Source organism: Suncus etruscus, chromosome 6, assembly GCF_024139225.1.
Source record: "Suncus etruscus isolate mSunEtr1 chromosome 6, mSunEtr1.pri.cur, whole genome shotgun sequence".
Taxonomy (NCBI): Eukaryota; Metazoa; Chordata; class Mammalia; order Eulipotyphla; family Soricidae; genus Suncus; species Suncus etruscus.
In genome coordinates, this window is record NC_064853.1 from 107,554,610 (window position 1) to 107,573,270 (window position 18,661).

At 36.2% G+C, this 18,661-nt stretch overlaps 1 protein-coding gene across 1 annotated transcript in view; it reads left to right on the forward strand.

Moving 5' to 3' along the window:
• Positions 1–18,661, forward strand: part of ATP13A5 (ATPase 13A5) — a 140,534-nt gene that overhangs the window by 83,120 nt on the left and 38,753 nt on the right. The window contains exons 15-22 of the mRNA XM_049775922.1: positions 1,001–1,087; positions 1,693–1,849; positions 4,534–4,651; positions 9,021–9,145; positions 9,969–10,129; positions 12,587–12,712; positions 13,741–13,820; positions 16,352–16,394. Coding sequence (XP_049631879.1) covers positions 1,001–1,087; positions 1,693–1,849; positions 4,534–4,651; positions 9,021–9,145; positions 9,969–10,129; positions 12,587–12,712; positions 13,741–13,820; positions 16,352–16,394 — 897 coding nt within the window. The remainder of the gene's footprint in view (positions 1–1,000; positions 1,088–1,692; positions 1,850–4,533; positions 4,652–9,020; positions 9,146–9,968; positions 10,130–12,586; positions 12,713–13,740; positions 13,821–16,351; positions 16,395–18,661) is intronic.

Here is an 18,661-nt window from a genome sequence, read left to right on the forward strand (position 1 = left end):
CATTTTAGAGTATTTAAACAGCAAACCCAATTTCTACACAAAACCTAACCTAACACTAATCACTTCTAATTATTATGAGTATGACTCCTAATGAAACTGTGGAAGCTGGTTTCCCCTACAGTAACTTGCATTTCAGAGTCTGTACACAGCCAAACATAACCATAAATACCTACACAAATAATGACCATAACCCTAGCTCTAAACCTAAATCTAACCCTAGCCTATACTAGGCTTTCAAAAACCATTTCAACTAATATGTAGCACAATTTTAATAATCCATTAATACTTTATTTGAATTACTAACTTTAAACACAGCCAAATTAAACAACAACCCCCTATATATACCTAGACCTAATCCTAGCCCTATTCATAATCCAACCCTATGCAAAATCTGATCCTTTTATAGAACTAAACATAAGCATTAGCCTAATTTAATAATTGTTCTATATTAAAATTGCATTCTATTGTATTCACAGCAAACCTAACACCTATACTAACCCCAATCCTATGCTATGCCTAAACTACCAAGTTTTCTTTAATTTTATTAATGCCCTATCATTGATTTTTTTTAACATTAACCACAGCTAAACCTAGCAACTACCCTCTATACATCCTAATACTAAACTTTGCCATATTTTCCTAATTTGAACTCATCTGAGAACTCACTACCTTCTGCTATCCTGAGAGAATGTATCTCCACAGAAGCCCTCCTCCAATCTCTAGATATATCATTTAGCAAGAGTCTATGATGTTAGCTAGCACTTTTTCTTCTAATTATTTAAAGTATAGTCACAATATTTCTGACTTTTTGACATTGTACAATAAGGTTCTTGATATAAATCAGCACAACAGAAATTTGACAATGATGGCATTATGATAATTGACCTAAAAAAGAAAATATGTGAAAAGGACTTTGAAAAGATTAGTGTGCTATGCAAATGAGATATTTTTCTTATTCTTTTCTCCAAGAAACCTCATGAATATTTTTATTTCATAACAGATAATGGAAGATTGCAATGCAAACTACTGCAAAATTGGGACTTCAGATTCAAACGTTATAATAAAACCAGGGCCAAATGCTAGTCAGGTATGTTTTGCTGCTTTAAAATCACATAGATTTTCTTCTGAAACTAGTGAAACTCCTTTGACTTTTACCTATTTTAATATTTTTATTATTTAACCTTATCCTAATAGAATACATAGCTGTTTTACTCATACATTTCTGAATCTATTCATTATATAATTCAATAACATTCACTGAGATCCTAGATTATATATAACTGGATTAGGCATTCAGGATTAGAGTGATTTCAAAACTAGACATATTGGGTTCTGCATTGGAACAGTATGTGAACTGGCAGAAAAATCAATATAGGTGCAAATAAGTGCAATACAATGTGCCAAGTGCTATAATAAAGGCTGATGAAAGAGCCACTAGAGTCTGGACTGGAGTAAATACTGTTTCTGGAGAGAAGTACCACAGAGGAGTGGAGTGAACTTGACTGAGGTGACAGATTTCTGCAGGCAGACAAGTGGAAGGCCTTGCCTTGCAGATCAAACTATTAGGTAAAGGAATCACTTTCAGGGAAGCCAGAAAAATACCAATCTAGTGACAACTATACCAATTTGTACTGTCCCTGGTAGCACTGCATGGCTCACTTCTTAAGCTCTCTTTTCTTGGTGTATTGGCAGAGTCCTGTGGAAGCCATCACCATCTTGTGTCAGTTTCCCTTTTCCTCAAGTCTGCAGAGGATGTCTGTGGTGGCCCAGCTGGCAGGAGAGGATCAGCTCCATGTCTACATGAAGGGTGCCCCAGAGATGTTGGTTAGGTTCTGCAGATCTGAAACAGGTACTCAACTGGCACTTTCTTCTCTCAAAAGACAAAAATATTCTAAAACTCAAAGAGAGCAAACCTTCATTATGAATGTGGATGGAGGTGGTTGTTTTCAGGTGGATGTGAAACAAACCTAGTGAATCTGATAAGTCAAAGGTGATCATTACAGGGCAGAGAGAGAGAGAGAGAGAGAGAGAGAGAGAGAGAGAGAGAGAGAGAGAGAGAGAGACAATAAGTGTCTGTCATGTTTCAATCAGAAAATCCCAATTTCAATGAGATACCAAAGAACAAAATAGAAAACAAACAGCAGAAGACAAAAAGAACTATAGGAGTCAAAACCCAAGGTGGGTGTAGAATGAGGAGCATTTCATAGGGAGCCAAGACACTGAATCAATTCTGTAGATGCAGACTGGGGAAAGTGGTTGTCATTACTTATGGAACTTCATCTAGATTACTGCAAGGAGAACATAAAACAGACAGATTAAATATTCTGTTTTAGTGCAGGAGCAATAATATGATGGTTAATTTGCTTGCCTTGCACACACCTGACCTGGTACCACAGTGGTACCCTGAACCTCACCATGCATGATTCCTGAGTGAAGAATGAGGTCTAAGCCCTGAGCACTGCCAGGTGTGGCACCGCCCTCAAGATAAACAATAACAATTCGATTCACTAAATTACTTAAGGGGAAATTCTTTTTTTTATTAAATTATTAGGGAAAAGTGATTAAAGTACCTTAGATAATATTAGATCAAGGTAATTGGTCAATTTTTGCAGCAATCCATCTTTCTGAGTCAAATTTTGAGCTGATTTGTATTGTTTCTAATTCTTATAAACATAGGTACTCTCTGAGTGACAGCCTGCTTTATGAGAATAATGTTGCATTCAAATGAGTTCATTTGGATGAAATTGGTCTTTTATTCTCCTGATTTTCATCTATCTTCTTACAATTGCTGCTAGCCATCAACTTGTGCACAGAATATCTCATTTGGCAAGTGAGCACTTTAGTTTCTCTACTTGGAATCTTATTATTATTATTAGCCTTAGAAATGTCTCCCTTTCACCCACTTTTCTGAATGTTCTTCCTTAGAACCCTTATTAACACTATCCTTCACAGGTTGACTGTACTTTGCTTTTTTTTTTTTCTTTCACAAAAGTACTAGTCACTTTTTGAAATTTAAATGATAACTATTGCCTCTGCACTATCAGAAAAGGTTTTAATCTGCTACTCTGGTCACCCTATAATCCATAGTGTCCAGATTTATTATCCTGACATATGCTAGTATTATCTTAAATTAGTTTGTCCCAGGTATTTGTAAAAGGAGTACATGTAACTACCCTGACTTATATCTGCATTTCTAGGATTATTTTAGAATGTTTTTAATTAGAATATTACAGAATGGGAATGTTGTGACCCACAACGCCTTTATGTTGAAAAACTGAAGTTCAGAAGAGAAACTTAACATGACCAAATTTGAGAATTTGGTCATGAGCTAATTGGTAGTAAAAACAAGACCTCAGTTATTTTCAACCATTGCACCTCCCATTGCAGTGTCCTTCAGTAAACATGCCATAAACCGCAAAAATTTTATAAACATACCAACTTCAGTTATGATTAGTATGTCCAAAAGAATGCTTTGGTAATGTCTCATCTATGATCTACAGCAAGATTTGACAAAATTTTCAGCAAAAAGACAGATAAAAAGTGTTATTTTTATTTTATTTATGTAATACGGGCCACACCTGACAGTGTTCAGGGTTTACTCCTGATTTTGTGCTCAGGGACTGCTCCTAAGTCAGTGTTTAGGGAGGATATATAAAGTCAAAGATTGAATTAGGCTCGACCAAGTGAAAGACAAGTGCCTTAACCCTTGTACTACCTCTCCAACCAAATATCTTTTATTTATATCTTTTAGTTGGGGCCAACTGCTCAGTCATGCCACAGAAGCCTTTAAAAGTTGCATAACAATCTACAAACTGGCACAACTATGTTACAATAAAACTTTATTTATAGAAGCCGGAGTGATAGCTCAGTGGGTAAGCCTTTTGCCTTGCATGCAGCTGAACCGAGTTCGATCCCTTGCATCCCATATGCTCCCCCAAGCCTGCCAGGTGTGATTTCTGAGTACAGAGCCAGGAGTAACTCTTGAGCACCATGGTTGTGACTCAAAAACCAAAACAAAAAATAAAGCAACTTTATAAAAACAAGTTATAAGCCAGATTTAGCCTATAGTTCAGTGATTCTGGTTTAATAACAGAGAGGATCTAATATTTTATCATATTTTCTAAGTAAACAGAGTCCTGAGATTTGAACTGTCAGAGCTCAGTTTGACAAAATCACTTAATGTATTTTTTTCCATAACCAGCTGTTACTCCTGGTTCTGCATTCAGAAATCACCCTTGGCAGGCTAAGGGGACCATATAGGATGCCAGGGATTGAACCCATGCTGGCCACATGCAAGTCAAATACCCTTTCAGCTGTGTTATCACTCTGGCCCCAATTGATGTATCTTTAGCATCTTTTATGTCAGAACAAGAACACACTAATTTAATTGTTTGTGTTTTTAATTGAATTTGTTACATATCAATTAAAACATATTTTGTGAGCAACAGTTAAAAGAAGAGGCAGTGACTATATCTCAGAGTTTTGCTTAGGAACTGGGTGATCTTACATTGATGCGTTTCCTTTTCCTGAAAGTGCCCAAGAATTTCTCAAGGGAACTGAGGAATTACACAATACAAGGCTTCCGTGTCATTGCTCTTGCCCATAAAACTTTGAAAGTGCGGAAGATTTCAGAAGTGGAGAATTTAGTCAGGTAAGTACCCCAGAAATTGGCACATAGGGAGCACAAAGTAAAAGAGCCCTGTAATGAACAAATGAATACCTTTTTGCTCAGGAAAGCTCTTGGAAATAATCAGTTCCTTGATTCTGAGGTGATTAACTCAACACAACTGGGAAACACTAGTTCACATCACAATGCTGGTAGGTAGTTGAACAAAGATAGATCTAGACTAGATTGGACGACATCACTTGACTTCCAAACATCAGTGAGTTTTCTCTAACTTGTATTCATTATTCCAGTCTAAACTGAACAACCCTCTTCAACATCTTACCATAATATGGGTGACTGATTTGGGGTACTTCATCCAATTAGGTTGAGGGAAGGAAACATCTGGCACTTTGAAGAATTTCCAGAATCATTTCAATCTGACCTCATTTAGGAATAAATAGCATACCTCCTACAGGTCTTGCAGAAAGAATGCATGAACATTAAGTTTTTATATATGTCAATATTCTTAATTATAATTGAGCAATGCATCATTCTTTTATTTTTTATTTTTACTTTTCAATTTTTTGGCTTTTGGGCCACACGCAGTGATGCCCAGGGGTTAACCCTGGCTTTGCACTCAGAAATAACTCCTGGCAGGCTCAAGGGACAGTATGGGACACCGAGGAGGGAACCTGGCCCATCCTGGGTCAGCCATGTGCAAGGCAAATGCCCTACAGCTGTGCTATCACTCCAGCCCCGAATCATCCTTTTAGAGGATAATCTATAGATTAATTTTTCTCTCATTTATTTTTCCAGATTTTAAAGAGTATTTTTGAATTTTACTTTTTTTGTAAAGAAATAAAATAAGACTGGAAATTTAATAACAAATCATCTATGGGTTACTTATCTGTCTGTGTTACTGATAGAGAAATCCTCATTTATATAGAATTAGTCTTTAAGCATAAGCTGAAGATATTCTTGGTTCAGTGTTACTATTATCTTAGTCTGTCTACTCTAATATATTCATTAATTACTGTCCTTCTCTATACTGTGTCTGTTTCATAGAGTGTAGGACTGAATGAACACTAAGGAGCTTTCCACTAAGATATTTAAATCTTTTACGTAAAATCACAAAGCTCATTTTGAAATAGGTTAATGTCACTCACAGATTTAGTGCTAAATGTGTAATTATTATTGAGCAAGCATAAGACATGGAATTTTGTGATTGTCTTACTTATAGATTTTAATAATGAAAATCAAATTTATAAGGGAGGATAAGCTTTATGCAGTTAAATATAAAATATAGCCACCATACAGCTGTTTATATAAACACAGCTGTGATGTTTCAAAATTTCTAGTCAGATAGACATTATATATATAAATAACAAAATAATAAAATGAACTAAACCATATTCAACTTCCAATTATCTCATCCTTTCTCAAAGAATATTAGGAGCCCATTATGTTTCTTGGAATTTAGGTACAATTACAATTTCAAGCAGGGTAAGGAATCAGTAACTTGATTATTTTACAATCAAATTATTTTAGAAAATTTTTCCAATTAAGAAAATAAAATTATTCTAAAACCTGATATTTTAAAATTAGAGTTTCCTGAAAAGACTGGGAGGGGGCTACAGGGAAGAACAAATACTTTATCAAGGCTAACCCTTTAATTGGAAAAATAAGCAAATTCCTGTTAAGCTTTACTATAGCTGAACAGAAATTTGAGTATGACTATTTTTTTCAAAAATATGTGAATTCATGGGCTGCAGCAATAGCACAGCAGTAGGGCATTTGTCTTGTACATGGCTGGACCAGGATGAACCTGGTTTCCATCCCCGGCATCCCATATGGTCTCCCAAGCCAGGAGTGATTTCTGAGTGCATAGCCAGGAGTAATTCCTAAGCGTCACCAGGTGTGGCGCCCCCCCCCAAAAAAAAACCAAATATGAAAATTCAGAAATAGTTGATATAACCCCTTTTCTTCATGTAGCTTCTATCCTAAATGAGAGGTATAAATAATTAAAAAATCTATAAATATAATCATGTAATAGTAAATGCCCAGATTAAAAATTAAACACTTTAAGAGCATTAAAAATGACCAAAAATTCCATTTTCCATTTTACATGAGGCAATGAAAGAAATGCTCTGAGAGAATACATTTGAGAAAAGAGCTTAGCCAAATGAAAGAGCAAGGCCTTCAGACACATGTAACAGGAAGACTAGGTGCAAAGGCTCTGACAGAACTTTCCTAGAAATAATGTTGAACAAGAGGCCAACATATCTGAAGCAGTGAGCAAGGGAACAGATTATAAAATAGACACCTCAAAATTTTACTAAGATTTTTGTGATCTCTTCTTTTGTTCTAGATATTGCATAAAATGTTAATTGAATGTTTAGTAGAAAATCATCAGGCTAAATGGTGAGAATAAAACAAATTCTTTATTAAGATCAAATTTCTTTTATGCTATTATTTGAAACCACAAAGGCAGGATTCATACCTTGTTTTCTGAGTACTCACTACTATGCCTATTGTAATATCTAAAGCAAAGTAGTTTTTTTGTGAATGAATATTTGCTGAAAGGACTAGCAACTAATTCTTTAAGTAAGAGGGAAGTTTATGCATGTTTTTAATTCAAATTTGAATTATAGAAAATTTAACTCTATTCTTTCTCACTTAAGAAAGCTTTAGTGATCATGTATTTTCACTTGTGTACAACTTTTACTATTACAATAAAAATATCAAAGAAACTTAGAGAAACAAAATTTGCAAATGAGACAATTCTATACTTTCTCTACTTTTAGACTCTGTAAGACTCTACAGTCATGGCCATGTCAAAGAGAGTCAGTGAGTTATTTTAAAGTCTGGAGAAAAGTTTGAGCCCATTGTCTCCCTTTTCTTCATCCTCTTTGGCTATATTAATTCCACTCTGGACATAAAACAAAACTCTGAGAGATTAAAAAAGGATTTTTGATCCCCAAATTATCTATTTAAAGATACTTGAGATCTATTCTACTGCAGAGGATAACTTGCACCTAATAATGCAACCCAATTATATTCCAAGTTTCCGATTTAAAATTCAGGAAGCGCTTCACATTTTTTACTGAATTACATAAATTTATATCCTGTAGGTCACAGATGGAAGCTGAAATTAATTACTCCATATTCAGCTAGTACCATATTGTCCTGCATGTTTTTGGATACTTAATGGATATCTAATAAACTGCAGTGATTACAAACTACAAAAAAGCTTTTAGAAATTCAATATATACCCATATATGGTGTTTTGTTGGAGATGGAAGGTTGGATAAAACCTGACAAGGCTCAGGAGCTATTTCTGGCTCTGTGTTCAGGAATGATCCCTGGTAAATTCTCAGGCAACTATATTCTGTACCAGTGATCCACTAGGCATTGGCAGCATTGCAAGGCAAGCACCTTATTCCTTATGCTGTCTCTCCAATTATGCATAAATATGTGATATTAAAAATTGTAAACCAGCAGAAAAAGATGCACAGAAAAAATAAGTACTTTTCTCTTCTTTTTGGAAAAAAGGGATGAAAACTGGAAGAAGCAGCTAGAAGAGATATAAATAGGTATAGTGTGGAAAGGAGAAGAGAAAAGCAGTGTGAAAACAAGGATAGTTGGTTTTTATTGTAAGTTTTTAGTTTTAAAAAGATGGCATTCTGGAGAACAAAAGGAGATTTGTTTTGTATGTTGCTGACTGGGTTGACCCAGCATCACTTATGGTTCCCTGAGCTCCTTCAGGAGTAATCAAAGAGCACAGGGCTAAATTCTGACCACTGTTAGGTGTGGTCCTGTCCTCCATACAAATTGGTGAACATCTTAGGTCAGCATTCCCCCAATTGTGTTAAACCTGCCAATCTAGTACCAGGGTTAAAGGATACAGAACTTTTAAGCCCTGTAGTATGGATTACCGGGGCTAATATGGCTTGGAGGTCTCTAGGACTACATTTGGCAATTTTGGGCCAGGTTCTCTAGGGTACATCCTATACTCAGTTGATGCATGTAAATCAGGTGTCATAATACTTGCATTATTTCCTGCTTTATATTTTTTAAAATGTGTGCCTTTATCACATTGATAGAAAATACAAATTAAAAAAAACAACCTTGAAACTGTTGAGTTCTTCCACATTGATAGAACATAAAATTAAAGAAGTAATTTGAACCTGGGTTATGCCTTAATATCAATTTGGGTGTGGAGGCAATATGTTGGCTTGGACTAGGTAGTGCTCAGAATTTACTCCTGGCTCTATGTTCAGAGATCTTTCCTGGTGGTACTTGGAATAACATATACAGTGTTTAGGATTGTTTTAGGACCCAGGTACATACAAGACAAGTAAGTGCCTTATCATTCTATCATCTTATCGACTGTTTTTTTTTTCTGAATCTAAAGAGAGAAGGTTGAGTCAGAGTTAACATTTCTGGGACTTCTTATTATGGAGAACCGCTTGAAAAAGGAGACCACACAAGTCCTGAGAGAACTGCAGGAGGCTTGCATTAGGACCGTGATGATTACAGGTAAGTGCTTTGAAAGGCTAGATAATAGATAAGTACAATATATCTTGTTCATAAAAGAAGTGCCTTGTGACATTCAGGGACTTCGTGGCACTGAGGCAGGAAAAAAAGTTTTACTCTTGAACCTGGTACCCTAAGCTATGGTTAGTAGCTGGGAAGGTATGTTCCTGTCCCAACACAACCATGAGCTGTGGAGGTAGAGACAATATCTTATTCACTTTGTCTAACAGCTGCCCTCTCTATCCAGAATCTCTGCCATTCTAATGGATTCAGGCAATATTTTTACACAGTAATGGCTGTGTTTTCATCAAGAACACCAGTGAGATATCCATGAAAGGGTGTGACACTCTGCTAGACTATACTTTAGGGCTGATTGTGCATATCAGATGATAATCAAATCCAAACTTGATTCAGTACTTAAATATCCCTTTCTTGGCTTGACTGAAATTCAAATTCCAAGAATGCTTTTAAGCAGCCCCACTGAGCCCACATTATGTTCACTACTCAGAGTTTTCAGTCTCTTGTTGATTCATGATAAAGGGCTTAAAAGTTTATTTATTTATGCATGTATATTAGGGAAATACATATGTTCAGGATACAGTGCTAAATAGCATGGGACAGAGAAGCAGACATTGTGTTTGATCACTGGGACCAGGCAGACTTGAACAGATGGAAATTTAACTCATTATAATATGACAGAAAGGCACGCATGGACCCTGTACCAACAAAGTGATATGGGTTCTGCTCAGAGAAAAAGTTCTAGTTTCTGGTTGCTATAAGGTTAGTATCTAATACACGGACTTTCTTGCACCTTACTATCATCTAGGTGATAACATTCAAACAGCTATTACTGTTGCGAAGAATTCTGGAATGATTCCTCAGGGAAGCCAAGTGATCCTGGTTGAAGCCAACGAACCAGAAAAGTTTCTCCCTGCCTCTGTGACCTGGAAGCTAGTAGAGAACCCAGAGAATGGACCTGGGCAGAATGTGAGCGATTACATGGGTCTAACCTAATATAATACAACTCTGGACCTAGGTCTCTCTATCTGCATTAGAAGTCGCTAGACTAAAAATCATTCACATCTATCTTCAGTTTTCAATGTAATATTTAGCATGTATTTGTTTGAAGGCCACACCCAGCTGTATTCCAGGCTTACTCCTGGCTCTGTGCTTAGGGGTCAGTCCTGGTGGTGCTCAAGGGATAAGATGGGGTTCCAGGGATCAAATATAGGAAAAGTGTATGCAGGACATATGCATAGACAAGTATATGCCTATACTATCTCTCCAGCCCCTTATTTAGCATCTTTACTAGCCCTTCTCAGCCCTGGCCATAGAAATTCCCTAAATGTGTTTTTGAGCTTCCAAATTTGAGAGTTTATTCTTTAAATAAAATTTGATGATTCCAACATACACTTGTGCTTGAGAATCATGTGTCCTTATGTGAGTTTTACAGTTGCCCTATACAACTTATTGACCTATTCATTTTCAGTCAAAGAAACTTTCCCAAGCAGAACACACAGAAACACACAGATATACACACACCAATAACTCTGAGGAGTTGTAGACCAAAATCAAATCTAAGGTGATTTTGGAAGCATTTTACATAAAATAAATTAAAATTTGGGGAGATGATGGAAAACATTAAAAAGTTCCCTTGTTTTTATTCAAAATTGAAGAGAAAGTTGGTTGGTAGAGAGACAGAGATAAGAAAGACCTCCTGTCAGCAACCAAAACTTCAGGGAAGGATTCAATTTCATAACTGCTTGTTAAAAATTTGTGAATCTATGTTCCACCTCATAGATTTGCAATCCATTGAGAATTGAGATAGGACTGAGTGTGCCTAGAATACTCTATACTCCAAGCATCCAGCTTAGTTCTTACAGATCAAGTCTATCCCACTAAGAGCTGTGCACAGTAATATTCATTACTAAATGTAGTGTCTCTGTCTTTGTGTGAACTTAGAGATACTCCTCTAGATAATAAATTACAACATTTCTCCCTTTCAGTTTAGCTCTTGGTAATGTTAAAAATGTGTGCAAAGTGCACAGTTGCACATAATAGTCTTATTCCTATCCTGTGAAGACGTAAGTTCTAACACTGTGCAAATGTTATAGATGATGGCTTCTCTCTTTGTCTCTCCCTTTCTATCTTTCTCCCTCCCTCTCTCCATTTAGCTTATTTATGGTGTCATTTCCTTACAACCCCCCTTGCATATGCATTAGCTCATGTTGCTTCAATTTCACTCAGTGACAAAAATCAGGTCATCACAAATTTTTAACAAGCAGTTATGAAATTGGATCCTTCTCTGAAGTTTCAGTTGCTGACAGGAGGTCTTTCTTATCTGTCTCTCTACCAACCAACTTTCTCTCCAATATTGAATAAAAACATGGGAACTTTTAATTTTTTTTCATCATCTCCCCAAATTTTAATTTATTTTATGTGAAATGCTTTTGAACAAGTTTTTTTGTGGACTGTGTTGCTAAGGGTTCAGGAAAAGGGGACTTATGTCATCTTGATTCTCAACACAGTATATCAAGATACTTTTGTCTTTCAAATGTAATGCTTTCCCCAAAATGAATTTCTCTAATGAATTAATACATTGCTATCATCTTTTTTACTGTTTGATTTCAAGGTTCTACACAAATGTTAGGTCATCTTAGAAATATTACAGGACCCATCAGTTTGATACCTCGGCATCCCATATGTCCCAAGAACCAGGAGTGATTTTTGAGTGCATAGCCATGAGTAACCCTTGAGTATCACTGGGTGTGGCCCAAAAACCAAAAAAAATATTATAGGAAGAAACCCATTGTTGGCTATTGGCTTTATAAATATAGATATTTCATCAACTAATTTTTCTTGGGCCTGGACCAAGCTGGTTAAGACACAGTAACTGAGGTACAATGGCAGACCAAAGAGAGGAGGAGTAATGTTTTGGTATAAGAGTAATGCTGATGCAGTGAAACTTGGGGTGTGGAGCCAGATCTGGGTGAGAATAGGTTGGAAAGAAAGGAATAAGACTCTTCATGAAGAAAGGATCCTATATTCAATGAAGAACTTGGAGAATAAATAGTATTTGTATGAATGATTAGAAATTTTTAGGAAATATAAGATTGAAAGAAGATGACGAGGAAAGGGAAGGAAGAATATTTTAGTTCCTTACTTGGAATCAGTAATTGCTAAATTGGAACAATTTTTTCAGCAGACTCACACATGCTTATTATATTCCAGTGCAGTATCCAGATCATCATATTAACAAAGTGTAGGATTTTTATTTAATTTGGAGTGACAGTTTGAGTATTTTTTTAGATGGGTGTCATGAGCAAGTGATGCATTCTATATTTGCAAGCATTCACACTGTGATGTAATATGAATGTTTTATTCCATATAATATAGGGAAAATTCTCAGGAGTTGTCATAGAAATAATGTTCTTCTGATTTTAGGAAAACTACATTAATATTAGAAACAGCTCGGTGTCCAGTGGAAAAAGAATGAACTCTTACCATTTTGCAATGAGTGGGAAATCATACCAAGTGATAGTTCAGCATTTTAGTAACCTGCTTCCAAAAGTAAGTATTGGACACTAAAATGTTTGATTTCTCAAAGTAGGGAGGTACAAAAATGGAGGAGAGTGGTGGAGTTGATGATTAGTAAAGTTGCCACAGAGTTAGAGAATAAACTTAAAAGGACATAGGTGCTTCAGAAACTCCAACCTGGCAATCTACATCTACATGATTCCACTTCAGAGTTTAAATTCTGGTCCAGCCCCTTTCCCCCTCCACTATGATCTCCATTCCAAAGACTTCTCAATATGGCACCTACTTTGGGTCAGTTTTTCTCTGAAAGCCAATTCATAGCAGGTTGTACTGTTTCTGTTCATGTCTGAATTCTGAAATTAGACAGGAAAAAACAAAGACACATGGTTTATTCCCCAAAATTACTTAGTATATTGTTCTCTATGTGTCTGTTTGGAAACAGTTTTGTGTGGGTGTGTGCTGTCAGTGTGAGTGAGGAAAGTGGAGCACAAGCTGAGGGCAGGAACCAGCTGTTAACAATGCCATAAACACTCTGCTCCCTTTCAAGGCAAGGACCAAAGGCTTTCAGAAAGCTGTTAGTCTTATTTCTCATTTTTGAAATGAGAAAGCTGCTGCTCAGAATGGCTAAGTCATTTATCGAAGGCTTGCATAGGCAGTTGGCACAGAGCCGAGACTATGACCCTGCTTCTCAACTTCCAGTCTCTCTCTTTTCTGTATGTGCTGTAATTATGAAGACAGTGTTCAATAAAAAGAATTACATTTCCTCAAGCATTTTAATCCATAAATCCTGTTACTGTATATTAATTATTATTAATTAAAGTTTACTCCATCTTGGAATCAAACCCTGAAAGAAGCAATGGAGTAGGTGAAATGGGGGCTTAAAGTGAGTTGGATATTAAAGTATTAAATCACCCTATCATTTCTTCTGACAGTATGGCCTAAATATATACCATTTAATACTTTCTTAAAATGCTGTCCAGGAATGATTTCTCAGACTCTACTTATCTTTAAAAAGCATTATTTTTTTTCTACTTTTATTTTAATAGTTGTTTTCTCTTTAGATTCTAGTGAATGGAACCATTTTTGCAAGAATGTCACCTGGACAGAAATCAAGTCTTATTGAAGAATTTCAAAAGTTAAAGTAGGTATTACTGTGTGGAATGAGAGCATTTGTTATTTATTAGTTCTAAGTAAAAATGATTCCAGGGCTTAGTAGCTTAGAATAAGACATATACATATTTGTGGATTAGGAACTGAGGTATGGAGTAGTTGAATCATCAGACTCAGTGTTATTCTTTCATAGGTTGCAATCCAGTAATTGCCTAATTTTCATTTCCTCATCTGTAAAGGAATTTACCATCATTTTTTTTCTGTATTATACTTTTTTAGTATATGGTTATTTGACCTATTCAACATTTGAGAAAATATATTATATAATGCCATGAATACTGAGAGGTGGGAATTATTGAAGGCCATTGTAAAAGTTTCTCAGTCCTGAGGTCCTTTTTATTGTGTGTAGTTCATACAGAACATTAAAGGTATGTCCTTAAACAAAGAATAAGAACAGTAGAGCAAGGTACAGGAATTATAGTGCAGTAGGAAGGGTCCTTTCTTTGCACACAGCCTTTCTAGTTCCAGTCCTAGCACTATGTATAGTGTCCCATGTCCCATCAGGTGTCATCTCTGATTAAAACTCAGTGAGCACCTGAGTGTGGCCTCAAAACAAACAAATAAAAAGAGACAAAACCAGTAGAGCAAGTATAATTTGGAATGAAAACAAGGGATAAGTTAGTGTTATCACCTGGAATAATGAAGTTTCTACACGAGACCAAAGTATGATATCCCTTCCTTATATTCATCAAAAATGTCTCTGACCTAATTGTATCACAAATATTTTTTTTCTGAGATCAGACCTTACCTATTATGAAGGGCTTCGGGAATGTGAAAAGATATACGGATGAGTAAAACTTTAAGTAATTGCTGATAGGTTGTAGATAAAAATCAGGAGGCTACCTTTCACTATTTTTTTTTTTTGATGCCTAAGCATTCTTAGGGAAGTTCCCAAAACTTCCCATTAACTTCCATAACGCCTTGATGCTGGGTTAGTTATCATTGTCTCTAAACTATTTCACTTATGTGATACTGATTGAAGAAAGTAATGTTACCCTTCTCCAACACCTGAGAAATTTTGCCAACTTAAATGTTAATTTTAAAAACCTGTTTTCCACTAAATAAAAATCAATTCAGGAAGATACTTTCTAAATTAAGTGTCTTTTCAATTTTCTGATTTTCCTCTCTCTGTCTTTTATCATTAGCAACATGCATAAGGTTGTCTGAATTCAGAGAATACTAGAAGATACACAATTCTTTGTGTAATATAGAGAGACAAAATATGTGTTTTAATTCTGAAGAAAGGAAGCTCTTGTCCTAAAAGCAATAGTTATGCCATGTGCTCATATAAATATTTTGGGGGTAATTATCACATATACCATCAAAATATTGGTTAATCCATATAATTCATTCACATTTGATCATATTTGGCCTAGAAAAATAGTAATTTTTAATGTGTCAGCCCATAGGCAATTTTCTGAGAACTCCACTTTTCCCTGTACTGATATTATTATTTCATGTGCTTTTGGAAAATTGTAGCTACTGTTTTAATAGTATTATCACTAGCCAATATATATAATACATTATTTACTTATAAGAATGTGCCTTGCATCATAAATTCCTTTGGTGACAGCTTTATTATTTCTTTTTTATTTATGTCATTGTGTCTGCACAACAAATACATGTAAATGGGGAACATATTATCTCATATTTACTCCCAGATGCATCAAGAATATGTGTATAAGTCTCAGTTATATCTGTTAGACTATTTTTCAAATTTTTCTCATTCTAGTGTCTGAACTCTTGACATTAGTCAGCCACCAAAACACAGATGGATTTGGTTATAATCTGCATTAGATTGAGTAGGAACTGCTATGATATGACCACACATTCATTTTTTTTTTTTTGGTTTTTGGGCCACACCCATTTGATGCTCAGGGGTTACTCCTGGCAATGCACTCAGAAATCGCCCCTGGCTTGGGGGGACCATATGGGACACCGGGGGATCGAACCGCGGTCCATCCACTTGTAAGGCAGACACCTTACCTCTAGCACCACCTTCCTGGCCCCGACTACACATTCTTGTGTGTGTGTGTGTGTGTGTGTGTGTGTGTGTGGTTTTGGGTCACACCCGGCAGTGCTCAGGGGTTTTTCCTGGCTTCGTGCTCAGAAATGGCTCCTGGCAGGCCTGGGGGACCATATGGAATGCCGGGATTCGAACCAATGTCCTTCTGCATGAAAGGTAAATGCTTTACCTCCATGCTATCTCTCCGCCTCTCCGACTACAATTCTTAAACTTAGCCTTGGTGTATAAAATCAAACTAAATTTTTTTAAAGTACATGATAATCTTTGTGGTTTCCCTGTATAATAAATGGTCACTGGGAAAAAAAATTCTCCAGCTCATTTTCTTGTGCTTGTAGTTAGAATATGTGTTTCGGGTACCATAAATGTGCTTGGGACATAAACATATGCATAAATACACATACCTGTAAGATGTGAATTAGTTACAATGAAACTTACTCAAACAAGAGTTGATATTAATTCTTCTTTTTTTCTTTCAGTTATTATGTGGGCATGTGTGGAGATGGAGCAAATGACTGTGGAGTGAGTAGAATTGTTTAGTATGTCACTAATATCCCTCTAGAAGGCTCTAGAGCACCCTGGGCTCATTATGTTTTACCCTTTACTCAGAAATCACTTGACAACTTTATCATTTATCTCCATCCCTTCTTGAGTGTCAAGTAGAGATATGCAGTAGTATAGTGAGAAGGTGAGTCACTGAGGTTGTTTCTTGGCAATTTCTAGGTGTTTTTAAAAATGCTGCTTAGAGCCCTTTTTTCATATCCAAAAGGGATATTACTAGAGAAGCTATCTTAAATCTCTCTTAGGATTAGAGAGAAAAATCAAAGGGAAGGACCAATGTCTTGTATACACTAAGTCCCAAGATCAATTCCTGGCATTGCATATCTCCCTGGCATCTTCAGGTGTTTCCCTAGACTAGAGGATCGTAAGCTCACTAAGGTTGGCCATGAGTAGAAATGCACTTCCGGTCTGAGTATTAGTGTCTGACTCAGTTTAGAAAGTAGACTTGTTTACCCTGTGCATTGTTTGAGAAACTCCCACCAAGGAAAGGAAATAAGTTTAAGGATGTACTCTTCCCATCCCCTACTCCCAAATTACAGATCTGGTAATGTTTCAGTGATAGGAAATTTTGAAACTGATGGTTCAAGGCTTGAAATTATATGTAACTTGTACCTATCTCCATCAAAATTCTACGCCAGAGTTCTTTTTTTTTAAGCCATGCCCAGCTGTTCTTTTTTTTTTTAGTATGCATTTAGCAATCTCCCCTGGCAAGGACTGAGGGCCCATATGTGACAGAGGGAATGGGGCCTGCTATATACATACTACTGTGTGCACCATACTACCACTGCATATTACATCTGCTGTATTACATAATTTTTCTTTATAAAAATGTGTGAGGGGCCGGGCGGTGGCGCTCGAGGTAAGGTGCCTGCCTTACCTGCGCTAGCCTAGGAGACGGACTGCGGTTCGATCCCCCGGCGTCCCATATGGTCCCCCAAGCCAGGAGCGACTTCTGAGCGCATAGCCAGGAGTAACCCCTGAGCGTCACCGGGTGTGGCCCAAAAAACCAAAAAAAAAAAAATGTGCTTTATGCAAAATTCTTGTATTCAATAAAATTCTAAACCAAGATCCTTGGATATTGCACACTCACACATGAACTAAATGATTCTCAGCTTATACTATCTCATAAATAATAGAAAGGCAGTGAATGTTTTATAATATGAATTTTGAAGACATAGTTAAAATAGTCACCTGCTTAAATATTTATGTGCACAACTAATAAGTGGGACAAGTAGAGAATTGTTTTGAATTTCCAAAGTTATTTGATATTTGTGTTATCTCCTTATATTTTTAGTTTCAAGGGAAGTAGTACTCAACTTTAGAGATCTGTTATGCATTTTTCTCCTTTAGGTTTTGTGAGAAGCAAAATTGAGAACTTGCTTCTCAAAATCTAGAATATGTACTGATTCAAATTACTTTTCTGGAGTTTAAAATAAAACCTAGAAATTAAGGTTTTTGCTATAATGTACAGAGCTCCTGCCTCTAAAGAGATCACTTCCCAGTGCAGGAAAGCATCATGCATAAACTTCTTACCATATCAAAGAGGTACAAAAGAGATATAAAAGAAGGGGGAAAAGAAATATAAAGTGACATTTAATAGTCAGAGGACAATACTACACCATTACAGCAATGCACGTTATCATTGTACATACACACAAATCCTGCAGAACTAGGAGAGTACGCTCTCTGCTCTCTGATATTTTTTCAGTCCTGCTGAGAAAACGAAGAGTCATTTTCTCAGTGAAGCAATGTATGTTCTACAAGTCTGTAAGTGTGATTGAATCCTTAGCTCCAGTGGAGATGCTTTGTGTCCTCTACTTCATCCTAGAAGTCAGCTGATTGGATGCTAAGGGAAAGTGAAGATTGGAAATCTTTTCCTGTTGTTCATGAATTTAACCTACTAAATATTAGAACTGTATTAGTTGCCTTGTTAATAGATTTGTTAAAGGAGTGTTTTATTTTCATATTAGTTATAAAAATCAATCATTACCATTTCTCAGTGCCCTTCTACATGCAAAACACACACACACACACACACACACACACACTGCTCTTCAAAACTTGTCTTAACTTGTAACTCTTTTTGGTGACATTGTGGATCAGGAGGATGGTATTCCGGGTAGAGTAGAGGAGATAGCCTTAGCGACAAAGAGATAGACAAGAGTAGGACACTTTCCATAAAGTGAAGACTTGGTAGTGTTTGAATAAGTATGTCCTGGCTTGAGGTG